This window comes from Hippopotamus amphibius, chromosome 2, assembly GCF_030028045.1.
Source record: "Hippopotamus amphibius kiboko isolate mHipAmp2 chromosome 2, mHipAmp2.hap2, whole genome shotgun sequence".
Classification (NCBI taxonomy): Eukaryota; Metazoa; Chordata; class Mammalia; order Artiodactyla; family Hippopotamidae; genus Hippopotamus; species Hippopotamus amphibius.
The window spans coordinates 21600341-21615162 of NC_080187.1; the positions used below are offsets into that span (position 1 = coordinate 21600341).

Here is a 14822-nt window from a genome sequence, read left to right on the forward strand (position 1 = left end):
GAAAGCAGGCAACAGTAAAGTGTAGTGGTGTAGGAGGAGTAATGGTAGTAGTGCTATAATAGTGTAGGAGAGATGGTCCAACCCGGTAAATACACTGCTGTCCACCAGTCAAGACCAGCAGAGCACGCACTGCCTTTCCTGTCGTCTGATTTCTCCTGTTTTTTACTGGAGCACATCAGTTCAGGTGAAATGAGTGTGGTGTCTGTCATTTGTTTACCATTCCTTCTCATCCACCATCCCGTTTCCATCATCATCCTTAATACACAGAATATTGGACGATTTTCCAGGGTAGTCCTTTTGATTTCATTAGATGTTACTTGAGAATATGTAGCTCCTGTTTGGACAGTACAGAGCACCATTTAAAATGCATTGACCAGTCAAAGAAGTTGGAGTGTTCCCTTCTTTTATTACCACTGTTCTTCCAAGAACCCCCAAAGCAGTTACTCTCACGTGACCAATCTTTATAGTACTACTATTAGTATAGTAGTGCTAGGGAGAAGTTGTAGACTGAGAAGTGGATTTCCATCAAAGGTATTCAATTTAAATTTTTTTTAATTAATTTATTTATTGGCTGCGTTAGGTCTTCGTTGCTATGCACGAGCTTTCTCTTGCGGTGTGTGGGGGCTACTCTTCGTTGTGGTGTGCGGGCTTCTCATTGCAGTGGCTTCTCTTGCTATAGAGCACGGGCTCTAGGTGTGCAGACTTTAGTAGTTGTGGCACGTGGGCTCAGTAGTTGCAGCTCACGGGCTCTAGAGCACAGACTGAGTTAGTTGTATCTCACGGGCTTAGTTGCTCCATGGCATGTGGGATCTTCCCGGCCCAGGGATCAAACCCGTGTCCCCTGCATTGGCTGGCGGATTCTTAACCACCGCGTCACCAGGGAAGCCCCTCAATTTAAATTTTAAAATAACCTTTTCTTGTTAAAAAAAAAAATGTTTGTTCATTATAGGAAACTTAGAAAATGACAAGAATACCATTTCTTATGTATCAGATTGGTGACATTTAACAATAGATGGTGACTCTATCCCAAACCACTGAGTATTTTTTCATAACACTCTTCTTAATAGTTGCATACAAGATAGATATATCAATTTACTTAAGTCCACTTTTTTAGTATTTTGTTTTTCCATTGTTTGGCATCTATAAGCAGTGCCGCATCAGTCATCCTTATAGCAAAACGTTTGTGTTCTTACATAGTATTTCCTAAGGACAGATTTTTCCAATGGAATTCCTGAGTCCAAGACCTCACACATTTGAAGGCTTAATTTTGGTTGAATGCAGGTTGAAGGTGGCCTTAGCTGTCTTCCTACCAGTTCAGCCAGCACAGAGTATGTGAGGTTGGGCCATCACCATGTTTAAAGTGCCGTCATACTTTGTTACTGTTCAGGCCAAGGTGACAGAAGAGTTAGCAGCAGCCACTGCACAAGTCTCTCACCTGCATCTGAAAATGAGCGCCCACCAAAAGAAAGAAACGGAGCTGCAGGTACAGCTGACAGAAAGCATGAAGGAGACAGACCTCCTCAGGGGCCAACTCGCCAAACTGCAGGCAGAGCTCTCAGGTATGCCCTTGGTGGAGGGGGCTGGGATTTTGACAACATAAACTTAAAGAATTACACTATTTCCTTCCTCCCAGTCCATTTGGCATAATGCTCACGAAGTTTGTGAGGGACAGAGCCAGAAATTAAGGTGAACCAGTATAAATCTATTACATGATTGTTTGACATAAAAGACAGCAGAAGAACTGACTATTCACTTAGAGTTGATCAGTGGCCACAGTACTGCTTTGTTTGGGTGAGAGTTCAGTATCCTTGGTACTTAGCATTGGCCTCATGGGCCTTGAAGAGTTAATCTAACTGACGGGTTCCTCTAACTCAGTAGAAGCTTAAGAAGGAGATGCTCCCTGCAGCAGTCGCCTCTTTCCTAGAGGATAGATTGCAGTCCTTCAGCCTGGTACTCGAGGTCCCTCCACCTCGGCTTATTTCCTGTTATGTTGCTCAATTCAACGTAGCTCTGGACACACTAGCCAGCCTGCTGCTTCAACACATCCTGTGTTTCTTGTCTTTCTTTTTATCCATGCTATTCTCTGGACTTGGTATGCCCACTATCACCAAGATTTGCCTCCAGTTCTCTCCAAAAACTGCCTCTTTCAGAGACTTTCCCCTTTTTCTCCGAGAATATCTGCTCTCCTTTAAAGTCCTTCATCTCTGAGCGCATTATTATGACCATTATCAGAGATAGCCTTTGATCAGCACTACTTATATATCTGTTTTCCCTTCTAGAATGCAACCCTCTGAAGGTTAAGGACAGTGTGTGGCTCATCTGTGTAAAGTCCTTCCCTTAGTATTAGTTTAGTGACTGACACAAAGGTGCTGCTCAAGACACGGTGACTTGAAAAGCAGATTTGTGAAGACTGACATGTTGATTCATCCACCACTTTGTATAAAGAAACAAATGTGGAAAGGACAGATGGGACCAGTGGGTAGGGTGTGGCTGGAATAGCAGCAGGATTAGTAAGAAGCAAAATTCACTTGCCTGAAAAGAAAGCTAAAAAACACTGATGTCAGTTGGTGAAGTGATACCTTAAAGATAAATCCCCTCCTTTTTAGAGCATCACTTGGGTGCACTTGAGAGAAAATCTTAGATTTGAATGTCGTTCAGATATCCTCTTTTCTGTTTTTGTGGTGTCCTGTGACAATTAGCTTAAGGGCACCGTAAAGGTCTCAAAAGTTTTCCAACAAAGTTAATTTTTTAGTATTCTTTTCCATTACGGTTTATCATAGGATATTGAATGTAGTTCTCTGTGTTGTTACAGTAGGGCCATTTTTAAGAAATATTCAAAATAGCTTTATTAAGAAGGACTGTTTTGAAAGCAGATTCTTGGTAGAATGTCCCAGCTACCAAGAAAGTTGAGAATATTTTACCCAGGCAGTGAGAAAGGGCCTGGACCACTACTAAACAAAGATCTCAGTGTGTGAGTCCAGGCGTGTTAAGGTGATGACTGAAAGGAAGTTGTGGGAGTGATATATTTCGAAGGCAGTCTCTGACTGCTTGGAACATTTCTCTTCCATTTTGTATGTGTCAAAGGTGACATGTAGGTGCAGAGGTAAATATGGATGCATGGGGGAGTTATTTTATGGCTTGATAAACCTATTGCTGGTCAGTGAGGTGATGCCGAAAGAAGTGAGTGGAAGAGGCTCATGTGGTAGGGTTGGGAGCTGCCGGGATGCCATACAGCCCACTGCAGCTCTGGTTGTGCAGCCAAGTCTCTGTGCTGTCATATCCCAGAGCTTCAAGAAACCTCAGAGCAAGCACAGTCCAAATTCAAGAGTGAAAAGCAAAGCCGGAGACAACTGGAACTCAGGGTGACGTCCCTGGAGGAGGAGCTGACTGACCTTCGAGCTGAGAAGGAGTCTCTGGAAAAGGTAAGTTCTACATCCAGAGTTTCTCTGTTGGGCCCAAGTGGCCGGGGTTAGCTCTTTAATAAACATTTTTGTTTTCCTTTTAAAAATTACAGTAGCATGTGCTTGTTGTAACATATACAAATAATACAGAAAAGTATAAAATAAAAAATAAAATGTATCTCTTTCCCCTCTCATACACTAGAGGCAACAACTATATAAAATATATGATTATTCTTCCAGTTCGTTTTCTGTGTATGTAATATATACATACACATACATGTATGTATAAAATATAAGTACATACATATATGTATGCTGATAACATTTTTAACAATAATGGGATCATATTTAATACTTTAAAAAAATTGTATTCTGGCCATTATACTAATAAGAATGAGACATTCTCATTCTTTTTAACTACTATGTAGTAGTCTACTGTGAGGCTGTACCATAGTTTATTTAACTATTCACCTGTTGATGGATATTTATATTTCTACTTTTTCACTATTTCTAGAGCTGCTGTTGTGGACATCTTTGTACTATATAACTATTTTTGCAATTTCATTTGAGCATTTCCATAAAATGGATTGCTCGAATTAGAATTGCTGCATCAGAGAAAAATGCTTAATGTCTAAATTTTTAAAGTAAATACTGCCAGATTATCCTTGAAGAGTTTGTTAGCTTACATTTCCCCCACTATGTGAGCAAGCCCCTTTCTCCATACTTTTTCTAACTCTGCATGTATCAGTTTTTCTAATCCTGATAGTCTGATGGGTGAAATATACTATCTTGTCTGAATATTTTGTTAATAGTAAAGCTTCCATATATTTAACTCCTATTTGTATTTCTTCTGTGAATTCTTTTTAATGCCCTTTGCTATTTTATCTGTTGTAATATTAGTTTGATTTATAAACACTATTAAAGGTGCTAATCCTTTGTCAATCATAAATGTTACAATATTTTTCTAGTTTGCTGTTTCTTAACTTTATTTAATAGTATCTTTTGTTGTTTTATGAATTTAATATCAGGGTAATACTAGCCCCGTTGAACAAATTGGAGACATTTCTGTCTTTTTCTATGTTCTAGAACAGTTTAAATGTGAAAAGAACAACCCATTTCTGAAGTTTTAATAAAACTCTCTAGTAAAGCCCTTTTGGCCTAGTGCTGTTTTAGGGGATCAATCATGGTCTGTATGTTCAGTTTCTTCTAGGATTTTATCACATTTTTGAAGAACCACCAGTTCCTTTTGGTTTTGGTGGCTTTTTTTGTTTTTCGTCATTCTAGGTACTATTACAGTGACCATCTTGTAACACGTTATCTTCATGAACATGATCTACTGCTTCCTTAAAGTAAATTACAGTTTGTGTAAATTTGGGGGGTGTGTTTTGAAGGTCCTTCCACAGGACTGTGGTTTTCCTACAAGCAGATTGTGAACAATTCTTCTTCCCTCTGCCCTCACCACTGTTGAGATGTTCCCCATCTCTTAATAGAATGGTAGATAAAGTTCTTGTTTTCCTTCTTCTTGTCACAATTTTTTTCTGCCAGCAGCCAAGAATGTTAAATACAGAGGGGAAATTAAACTGAAAAAAAGAATTGCTTCCAGAAGCGATGTGAGGAGCCAGTGAGGTTAAGAACTACCACCACCATCCCCATCCCCACGTGTCCTTTATCCGAGCGCTAGAGCTGACGGTGCTTCTCTTGTTCCTAAGAACCTCTCCGAAAGGAAAAAGAAGGCGGCGCAAGAGCGCTCTCAGGCTGAGGAGGAGATAGATGAAATTCGCAAATCACACCAGGAGGAACTGGACAAACTTCGACAGCTCTTGAGAAAGGCTCGGGTGTCCACAGACCAAGCAGCTGCAGAGCAGGTAATGGGAAACTGAAACACTTTGGAAATAAAAGGCAGGCGTGAAGGACTCAGAAAAGCTTCTGGTTTCTTCTTTATCCTCTAGGATAACATTTCTCATAGTTGGTGCTCTAACTTTGGACAAAGGTGGAAGAAGAGCCAGGAATCAAATGGAGAATCTTCTTCCTTTTTTAAAGCTTAGTGAGAATTTTACTATAAGTGAAACATGATGGAAAAAAGTCTTTATAAAAACATTCCAAACATGGTAAGGCCAAAGTCCTCACCCATGAGACACCATCTTTTGGGCACATTGTCATCCTTAAAAAGAAGGGACTTATTTAGGTAAAGAGGCAGGGAAACCAGGGCTAGTGGCAGGACACAACTGATCTCTAGTCCATTTGACAACAGCCTTTCTTTTTGTAAGTTCCTAAATTCATGTTTGTATGTTCTTTAATTAGAGTGAATTGGTGCCCTCAATTTGATCACCTGTGGAAATTTGGACAAAAATAAGTTTCTTCGGAACCTAAAGTTTAAGGGCCCGGATCCTGAAAATTATGATCACATATGGCTCTGCCTTTGGGGGACCTGTCTAGACAGTCACACCTGTATCTGGCTGAGTACCTTTTAGAGTCCTGGAAACCAGGGTCTTCCAGGCAGTTATTTCCCTGCTAAATCTGGGCTCTTAGCTTATTCTTTTTGCCTTGTTAAAGATGGGCTTCCTTAGATGCGACTAGACCCCCCGCAGGATACGGGAATTACTTTCTCTCGGCAGCTGTCTCTAGTACAGGCTGAGCTGCAGACCCAGTGGGAAGCCAAGTGTGAGCATCTGTTGGCCTCTGCCAAGAATGAACACCTGCAGCAGTACCAGGAGGTGTGTGCACAGAGAGATGCCAACCAGCAGAAGCTGCTGCGGCTGGAGGAGGAGGTGGGTGTTGTCCCTGGGCTTAGGCACCCAGTTAATTTGAGGCAGACAGGTTGTTCAAGTCTTGCAGATCCTTTTGTACCTGAAAGTTGTTAATAGCTTGAAAACAGAATCCTGCTTGTTCTCCAGTTTATCAGTAGTCTTTCACCTACTCATTTGGGATGACAGGTCGGTGACCTAGGAAAAGAAAGCAGCATTCATGATCTGGACCATGTTTTCCATTATAATTGTTCCTTAATTTATTAAGCAAATATATATTGAGTGCCAGTTGTGATCCAGACACTGTGTTAGGGAAAGGGCTTACAAAGAACTCTCCTCAAGAATCTCACAATCAAGAAAGGGAGACCGAGGCACAGAGATAAGCATTAAATGCTGTGAGGCCCAGGAGAGGAAGTGCCTGGGGGAGCAGAGCCAGGAAGGACAGGGAGCTTTGTAGCAGGCAGGGAGGGCAGCAGGTGTTCTGGGTAAAGGCCCTGAGATGGGCTGAAGCACAGTGTATGGGATCGTCTGGCATAAAAATGAGAAAAAGAGAGGGATGGCTTAGTGGCCGTGTATGAAAGTCCTCATCTGGAAGTCAGTTTCTTACAGTATCCAGTTGAAAATCTTTGACAGCGATGAGGAAGGCAATCTTTTTGGTGAACAGGTTGCTTCTGATGCCCACTGTTCATATGTCATGTGATGAGGGTTATCAAACCCTGCTCCTCACTTTTTCATTATATTCTTGACCTGATTAGGAACCTTGTTGGTAAAGAGGAGATGAAGTTGTGAGTTGAGACTGAGTGATGAGGAAGTGGAGTGCTCTGAGTCACCAGGCGTGGGGTGGGAGTGGAGGGTATGGATGTCAGCAGATGGATGTGAGACTGACACTTGAAGCTTAGGATGGATCTCCTCCTCCTGGGTTTCCTGAACTTCACCTGGAAGTCTGGGTTCCGAGGCCACACCCATAATCTGTTCGTTTTGCAGTGTGTAGCCCTCCAGGCCCAAGTCACAGCCCTGACAGAGCAAAATGCACAGCACAGCAAGGACCTGGAGAGCAAGTCCCAGATGTCTGGGGTTGAAGCTACTGCTGCTGATCCCTCAGAGAAGGTGAGCTGGTGATTTCAAAGAAGCGAAATCATATCGCATATCAGGGGATTGAATTTGCATATCAGGCCTTCAGGAAGAACTTGTGTCAGTTTGTTGTGTTGTTAGCTTTTTTTCTAACTTTGTCGATCCATCACCTATCTGACTTACGTCACAGTTAACCCACTGGAACCTGTCTCTCTGGTGGCAAACCCCAAAGGGCCCTATCCTGAGGTTTTGACAGAAGAGGGAAGTGTTTCTAAATCACAGGAGAGGAGTGGGGAGTGTGCCCAGCATCTTCCAGCCACCCGTCCTCATAGCCCACGGCAGCTGTCGTGGCGGCCAGGTGGGAGGAAGGTGTCAGGGGTCTTTGAGGAGTCTCGGGCGCACACGCCACAGCTTACCCGTTCTCTGTGGCCCTTCTCTCGAGTGCTGCTCAGTATTAAACACTGTCCTCTCCACAGTGACAGCCTTAGGTGTCTGAGTTCCTGACCAGCTGTGTCCCGCTGTAGAGTTCTAAGAGGGCTTCGTTTTAGCCTTCCAAACCTCCCTCTGGAATTTATATGCATCCCTTAGTCGCTTGATTTTGGCAGCGTACGTTTTGATACTGTTTTTGTCTCCTCCTGTCGTCATACAGGTCAAGAAGATCATGAACCAGGTGTTTCAGTCGTTGCGGGGAGAGTTTGAGTTGGAGGAGTCCTACAATGGCAGGACCATTCTGGGGACCGTCATGAACACCATCAAGGTACAGCCAGCTATCAGGTGTTTCGCTGAGATGGGTATCTTGTTGCTTAAGTACCGTCTAAGGGATCCTGAGTGAAAAGTGATTCAAGACTGTTCATCAGTAACTAAGATGCCTGGAATAACTTATCTGCACAGATATGGGCAGCCCCCTTTGAGAGGAAGAAACAAAGTCATTTGAACTGAAAAAAACAAACAGAAAAGCAGAGTCACTGGAACTAGATGACCAGTTGTGTTAGTAGGGACTGAAGAACTAGGAGTGCCTCTGTTTCCGGTCAGTGATCCTCTCCTCCTTCTTGGCTTTTGAACAGATGGTGACTCTTCGGCTGTTAAACCAACACGAGCGAGAGAAGGGAGAGAGCAGCAGTGAAGAAGAGGAAGAAGAAGAGGAAGAGAAAGAGGAGCGACCTCAGAGCCCTTCTGGACAGTGTCAGGCACCCTCGAGCAGGGAGAGGAGGGAGCCTCCCACGGTGCCGTCGGAGCAGGTGGTCCAGGAAGCTGCCCCGCTGCCTCCTCAAGCCCTCCCTGCTCCCCAGGATGACGCACAGAGAAGGGAAGGGGAGTCCTCAGAAGCAGAGGCGTGCTCAGGGATAAAAGAAGATTCCTTTCCTCCCGAACCGGCTTGCCTCCCCTCCCGAAGCGTTCTGGGGCCCCCCACTTCAATTCCCCCCGAGCCTCCAGGCCCTGTAACTGTGGACACTGAGGGTGAGAAGGCGCTGGCAGCCAACCCATTGGGAGATGTCTGTGTCAGGGAACAAGAAAGCTCCACAAGACTGTCCCTGATTTCAGACCCCGAGAAGGTGGACCCACGGGCCATGGGGCCCGAAAGTCTAGGAGGAGAGCCTCGGGCTCCAGAGCTCCAGAAAGACGAGGGTGTCACTAGCTCCACTGCTTGCCTGCAGGAGCCGTGCAGCACAGAGGCAGCATCTGCGGCCATGGGAGCAGGACCTGGATCCGAACACTGTTCTCAGCATCCCAGGTGTGTCCTCTGGGCAGTTTCAGGTGTGAGGCGGCTGCATGTAGAGGTTGTCTTTGGTTTTTCCAGGGGTGGTGACTCATTCTCAGAGACTGGCTGGCTGATTCCCTTTTTCACTCATTCGTGTATTTATTCAGTACCTACCGTGTAAAAGGCTTTGTGGTAGGCGCTGCCGTAGTGTGGGGAGGCAAGGCAGAGTTGGTTCCTTTTTTTTAAATATATAAATTTATTTACTTTATTGGCTGTGTTGGGTCTTCGTTGCTGCACACGGGCTTTCTCTAGTTGTGGTGAGTGGTGGCCTCTCTTGTTGCGGAGCACGGGCTCTAGGCATGTGGGCTTCAGTAGTTGTGGCACATGGGCTCAATAGTTGTGGCTCATGGGCTTAGTTGCTCTGCTGCAGAGTTGGTTCTTGAATTGAGGAGCTTACGGTCTAGTAGGGAAGACAAACACTTATTCAGTTGACCTTGAATAATGCAGGGATTAAAGATGCTGACCATCTGTGTATAACTTTACAGTTGACTCAGCACCAGATTCATCCAACTGCAGGTCCCATAGTACTTTAGTACATATTTATTGAAAAAAGTCTACATATAAGTGAGCCTGAGCAGGTCAAACTGTATGTTATAAATGCATGACAAATGCTTCATAAAAAGAGAAAAAAACCAGGGTGTATAATAGAGCATGAAGGGCGGGGGGAGGGGGTTATTCTACTTTAGAGTGATTGGGGAAGGATTCTGAGAAGGTAACATTTAAACTGAGACCTGAAGGGTGGGTAGGAGCCTTCCCTGCCAAGAATGGGAAGAAGCACTTGCAAAAAGCACGAATAGCACATGCAGGGTGCTCTGGTAGGAGGGACAGGACACAACCAAGGAAGAAGACACAGTGAGTGGGAGGAGAGTGGTGTTACACTGAGGTTGGAAAACTCAGTGGGAGCCAAGTCATGTGAGACTTTGTTGTCACTGTTAGAAATTTGGACTTCAAGTGCAGTGAGAAGCTATTAAAGGGATTTAAGCAGAAGGGTGACATGGTCTGATTTACTGGCTTTAAAAGATCGATCTGGCTGTAGGTTATGGAGAGAGTCAAGAGAGCTGGGAGGCCAGTGTGGAAAGGGAGGAATTCCTGGGTGATTACCGCAGCTAGTTGATTCTTACCCCAGAGCCTGTGGGCATTGTGGCCTGGAGCAGAAACAGTGTTTTCCTCTGACTTGATTTTCCTGCTTTGTCTTTCAGTCTCTCTGAGGATGAAGAGGAGGAACCATTTAAAGGGGCAACTCTGAAAGTTCCGAGGCCCAAAGCACAGGCTGAGGAGGAGGATGAAGACGAGGTGGTAAGGAAATCCCAGGCACTGCCGAGTCCTCACGCTGCCCCCTGGGGGCCCTTCCCTGCTGGCTGTGAGAAGAGGAATGGAGTCTGTTGGTGGCCTACTCCCTGGGCTCTGTGCTCAGGGCCCTGTGGGAGCAGGCTTGGGGCTGGGAGGGGGCAGCTCTGTAAGCATGGTAGGAATGGTCACATACCACTTTATTCTTAAAAAAGGATCACAGTCTCCATTCACACAGCAGTGGTTTCTATTTTAAGTAAAGAAAGTTGGGCTGCTCAGTCCTGTATTAGAATGCCTAAAGCCTTAGGTTTCCTCAGCTCTGCTAAGGTATTATATTTTAGTATTGGAAAGGACTTTGAAGGTCTTCTTGTCCAGCATCCTTATTTATAGACAGACGAAGGCTCAGAAGGATGATTTACCTAAAGCCATAGAGTGAGTTAATGGCAGAGCTAGGACTAAAACCCCAGGCTCTGACTAAGACCACCTGTTTTTAAGCATTTTCTGCTTCCTCAGCCTGCTTTCCAACCTGCTGCCTTGTTTTGTCATCACAACATCCCTGGGCAAAAAATGGGTTAAGCACTGATCGCGTAGCCTCACTTTACAAAGCTCCAGAGTGAGGGCCGGGAAGGTGAGCTGCTGATAGAGCCTGGATCAGAACCCCGATTCTTGCATTCGTGGTCCCCGTTGTGCTAAGTTAAAGCTTTCTTGGCTGTCCCTAGGACATTTGAGTGTTGTAATGACAGTTTCACTGAGTAAAATGCGGGTGGAGAACACAGATCAGATTCAGGCTCAGTCTGTCCCAGGAACAGAAACATGAGGTGAATGAGGGAAGATTTTCTCCCCTTATGTATTAACCAAAATGGATTTTGCCTTTTGCCAAAACCTTGGGAAAATGGCTGTGACAGGAGCTGGGATCTGGCTCATGTGTACCAGAACCCTTCCCTCTTGCCTGTGTTCCACTGGAGAAGGTGCACCAGTTCCTCCATTAGCCTTTCTTCCCAAGAATTAAATTTTCATTTGAGAATTCTGTATACGAACAGAAAGCCAACTGAGTATCTCAAGTGACTGCCCTATATAAAGATGGAATTTTCATATTAGCAGGATATTGTTGGTATTAATACTAATATCATCAAGTTAATGTCTATTTCTTGGGTACTCTGAAAACTACAGACATTTAATCTTCTAACAATTCAGTGAGGTGTAGGCACTTTTATCCCATTTTATAGAAAGAGGGCCAAGGCTCAGGAAGATTAAATAACATGCCCAAGGTTTATAGCTGGTCCAAGGTTACATAGCTGGTAAATGCAGAGCCAGAACTTTAGCTGGAACAAAACAGAAGCAATGAGCTACATTTTAAAATCTCATACCATCAGAATTTAGAGATCATTTAATCGATGGCCGGGGAGAGGTACACGGTCTGTTAGTTGGTGGTGGCGACGGAATTAGCTCAGGGACCTCTGACCACATCGCACTGCCTTCCCTTTGGATGGCCCTGTGAAGACTGATCCTGGACCAGAGTAGTTCCCCAGAGCAGAAGGTACCTTAGCAGAGAATGCTCAGTGTACCTGTCTCCAGCATCAGTCCCTGTTGCCCCCGTGGGATCTGTTCCCTGCCAACCCAGAAGAAAAAGGCCAGGGGCTCAAGTCATGAAAAGAGGGGAGCGTTTCCTTGGTGGTCTGTTAATCCCCCTTATCCTCCTACCTGATTGGAGGGAGTGAGGCAGGGGCCAGTGAGACCAGGGGTACGAGGCTGTGGCCCTGTGTTCCTGGGATTTCTTCATCTTGGGAATCTCCACCTGATAATGTGGCCAAGCCTCTAAATTTGACTCTCTCAAATGGTGGGGCTACGTCCAGAGCCAGACAGACCACCTCAGGCCACAGCAACATTTTTTCAAATGTGATGTATTCTTCCCAGCTTCCCTTCCTCTTCCTGCGTCCCCTTCCCTTAGGGCTGTGCTGCTTTTCTGTCTCTTCATCCTACTCCCACTTTCCCCTTTGACCCTTTTCCCACATGAAATGTGTAAGTTACCACAAGAGGAAACCTGTCTAATCAATACATGTGTTTCTCAAATAAATGACAAAATTAGCCAAACAAAGTTGGTCGTCTTGTCTCTTGTGTTGAAAAGTTGCCTCCCTTCTCTGGCTGCTTGTCTCAGCTTTTCTGGAAGCCTGGGGTTTGCTGGCTTCGGGGTTAGTGCTTTCAGTAAAACTCTAAGCAGCAACCTCCTTTCCAGCCTGGAGCCAGGAACAGAGCTGGTCACTGCACCTTGGTCAGGCGGGAAGACCACCTGGTGCAGGGACGAGGGAGGATTCACTACTCTTTTCTGTTTTGTCAGAGCATGAAGGGACGCCCACCCCCAACACCCCTTTTTGGAGACGATGACGATGACGATGACATTGACTGGCTGGGATGAAGACCCAGGAAACGGGTGCAAAGGTCTCTCTGCTAACCCTGCCCTGAGCATGATTTTGCACAGCCAGCCCTGGGTCCAGACAAGCCCCAGGCTGAGGTGCAGGTGAGCATTCTGAGGACAGCAGTTCAGCTGGCTCCTGAGCCCACGCCTGGCCCCCTCCGGGCCGGGTGAAGCGGAGTATGACCCTGTCTTCAGAACACGGGGTTGTCAGCAGCCCGCTGTGGTCCTGCCTCAGAGTCCCCCGTGGAAGAAGGGCTGGGGGGCTCCCCTCCAGCCGGTCCCTACAAAAGTCCTGCCCTCTCCCAAGCTTTTTATTCTCTGAACTCTCAGACTGATCTGCCTTTCAGTGCTCAACTGTGTCCCAGCAGCAGGACTGTCACCTGGGGTGAGGTCTCCCCGGTAGAACCAAGGGTGGAACATACCATCTAAACCTGGTCCAGTTAACAGCCTTGCCTGCAGTCCTGAGAGAATAATATATCTCTTCTCTGCCTTAAATCTGGTGTAAGAGGTCAATGAATATTTGAAATTAACAAAACTAAAATAAATGTCTGCAATGAAACTTGACTCAAGCTTCTGGGGTGAAATCAAATTTGGTTCTGAGGGCCGTCTGTGCTCTCTGGGAATCTAGGGGTAGGAGCTCTAACAGATCTGGGTTGGTTAACACGCGTGAAAGCATTGTGACATGTTACCTTTGGTACTTAACCCTGGAATTTTCAGGCTTTCCAAGAAAGTCACCACTCTGCTATCCCAGCTCATCCCAGCTACTTTAAGGCTCAGGGCAGTGGCGTTGTCTGAGGACCAGTCCTGTCACCCACTAGCTCCTGCAGGTGTAGTCCTGCACCCTAGGAGGCCATGCAGAGAAGGTGGGAGGGTCGCTGTGTTCTCCTGTCATCCATCATGGCACCCGAGAGACTGAGTCTTCACTTTGAGAGCAGCTTCCATTCCCTCTGAGTTGAGGCTCAGGACTAATGCAAGGAATAGTAGTGAAAAAATATTTGTCGTCATTTTACTTATTCTAGGATTTTCCAAAGACAATCAACCCGTCTTCAAAAAGTAGAATATTTTTAATAAAAATGTTCCCTGATTTAAACTGTTTATAAGGTAGGAACCCAAATTGCACTCCATCTGACCTGACCTCATCCTTTTTGATGACAGCTTTGAGCCTGTCTCCCATTTGTGGGCCTGGGAGGCAATAAGAACTACCATTTACTAAACTTTGTTGTTCAACAAATAGGCACTGTTGTGGAGTCCTTTACCCAGACTGTCTCACCTCCAGCAACCCTTACAGAAGACACTGTTATCCTCGTTTTATAGAAGAGAGACTGAGGCTTAGCGAGGTAAAGTAACGTGTCCAAAGTTACATAGCTAATAAATAGCAGAACAAGAATTTAAATCCCGGCCATTGGATTCCAGAGCCAGGGCTCTTGGCCACGCCAGCAGTATTCATCTGGGCTGAGGGAGGAGGGCAGGGATTCTTGTCAGCAATACAGCCCCCCGGGTCCCACCCCAGATCTCCTGAGACAGAATCTCTGCCCTGTTAGCATAGACTTTTCATCTCCGTTATCCACATTCACACCCTTGTTCCACTGGCTGCTGTGTGGCCATAGCCAGTTACTCTGTCAGCCGCAACCCTCATCTGAGTTGGTGAACAGACTCTGGGCCAGGCTGCCTGGCTCTGCCACGTACTAGCTGGGTGACTTTGATTTCTGTGTGCCTCAGCTTCCTCATCTCTAAGACAAGGACAGAAATAGTTTCTACCTTATTGTGGGGATTAAATGAGTTAATATTGTGAAGTGCTTAGAATACTGCCTGGCACATACTAAGCACTATATAGGTGTTGGTTTAAAAAAAAAAAATTCAACTGGAGAAAATACCACCTTTTGTGACTTGGCTCTGCTCTGAAGAACGTTGAATTGCCTACTTACCGTGGCAATGTAATCCATTTCTCTAGAGCATAGATTTTTTTAAAAAAAGCCCTCCATGCTGTGCAAGCCTCAGATATATTACCACATTTAAAGAGACTATCAAACGGAAGAGTTTTTATGGAGATTCTTATCTCAGTAGTGCCCTAGGGCAGGGGAGGAGCCTTAGCTTGTCAGGACATACAGGTGGATGCCAGAGCCTCCATCAGCAAGACAGGAATTCTT

At 45.4% G+C, this 14822-nt stretch overlaps 1 protein-coding gene across 4 annotated transcripts in view; it reads left to right on the forward strand.

The window, feature by feature from the left end:
- FKBP15 (FKBP prolyl isomerase family member 15) overlaps positions 1-12878 on the forward strand; it is a 50188-nt gene extending 37310 nt beyond the window's left edge. For 2 of the 4 annotated variants that reach the window (XM_057720514.1, XM_057720515.1), the window contains 9 exons: positions 1388-1559; positions 3286-3422; positions 5111-5266; positions 6017-6169; positions 7130-7252; positions 7866-7973; positions 8281-8948; positions 10175-10271; positions 12598-12878. In XM_057720514.1, coding sequence (XP_057576497.1) covers positions 1388-1559; positions 3286-3422; positions 5111-5266; positions 6017-6169; positions 7130-7252; positions 7866-7973; positions 8281-8948; positions 10175-10271; positions 12598-12675 — 1692 coding nt within the window. In that variant the 3' untranslated portion in view covers positions 12676-12878. The remainder of the gene's footprint in view (positions 1-1387; positions 1560-3285; positions 3423-5110; positions 5267-6016; positions 6170-7129; positions 7253-7865; positions 7974-8280; positions 8949-10174; positions 10272-12597) is intronic. The other 2 variants (XM_057720517.1, XM_057720516.1) reach the window with 2 other exon arrangements.
- The last annotated feature ends 1944 nt before the right edge of the window (positions 12879-14822 follow it).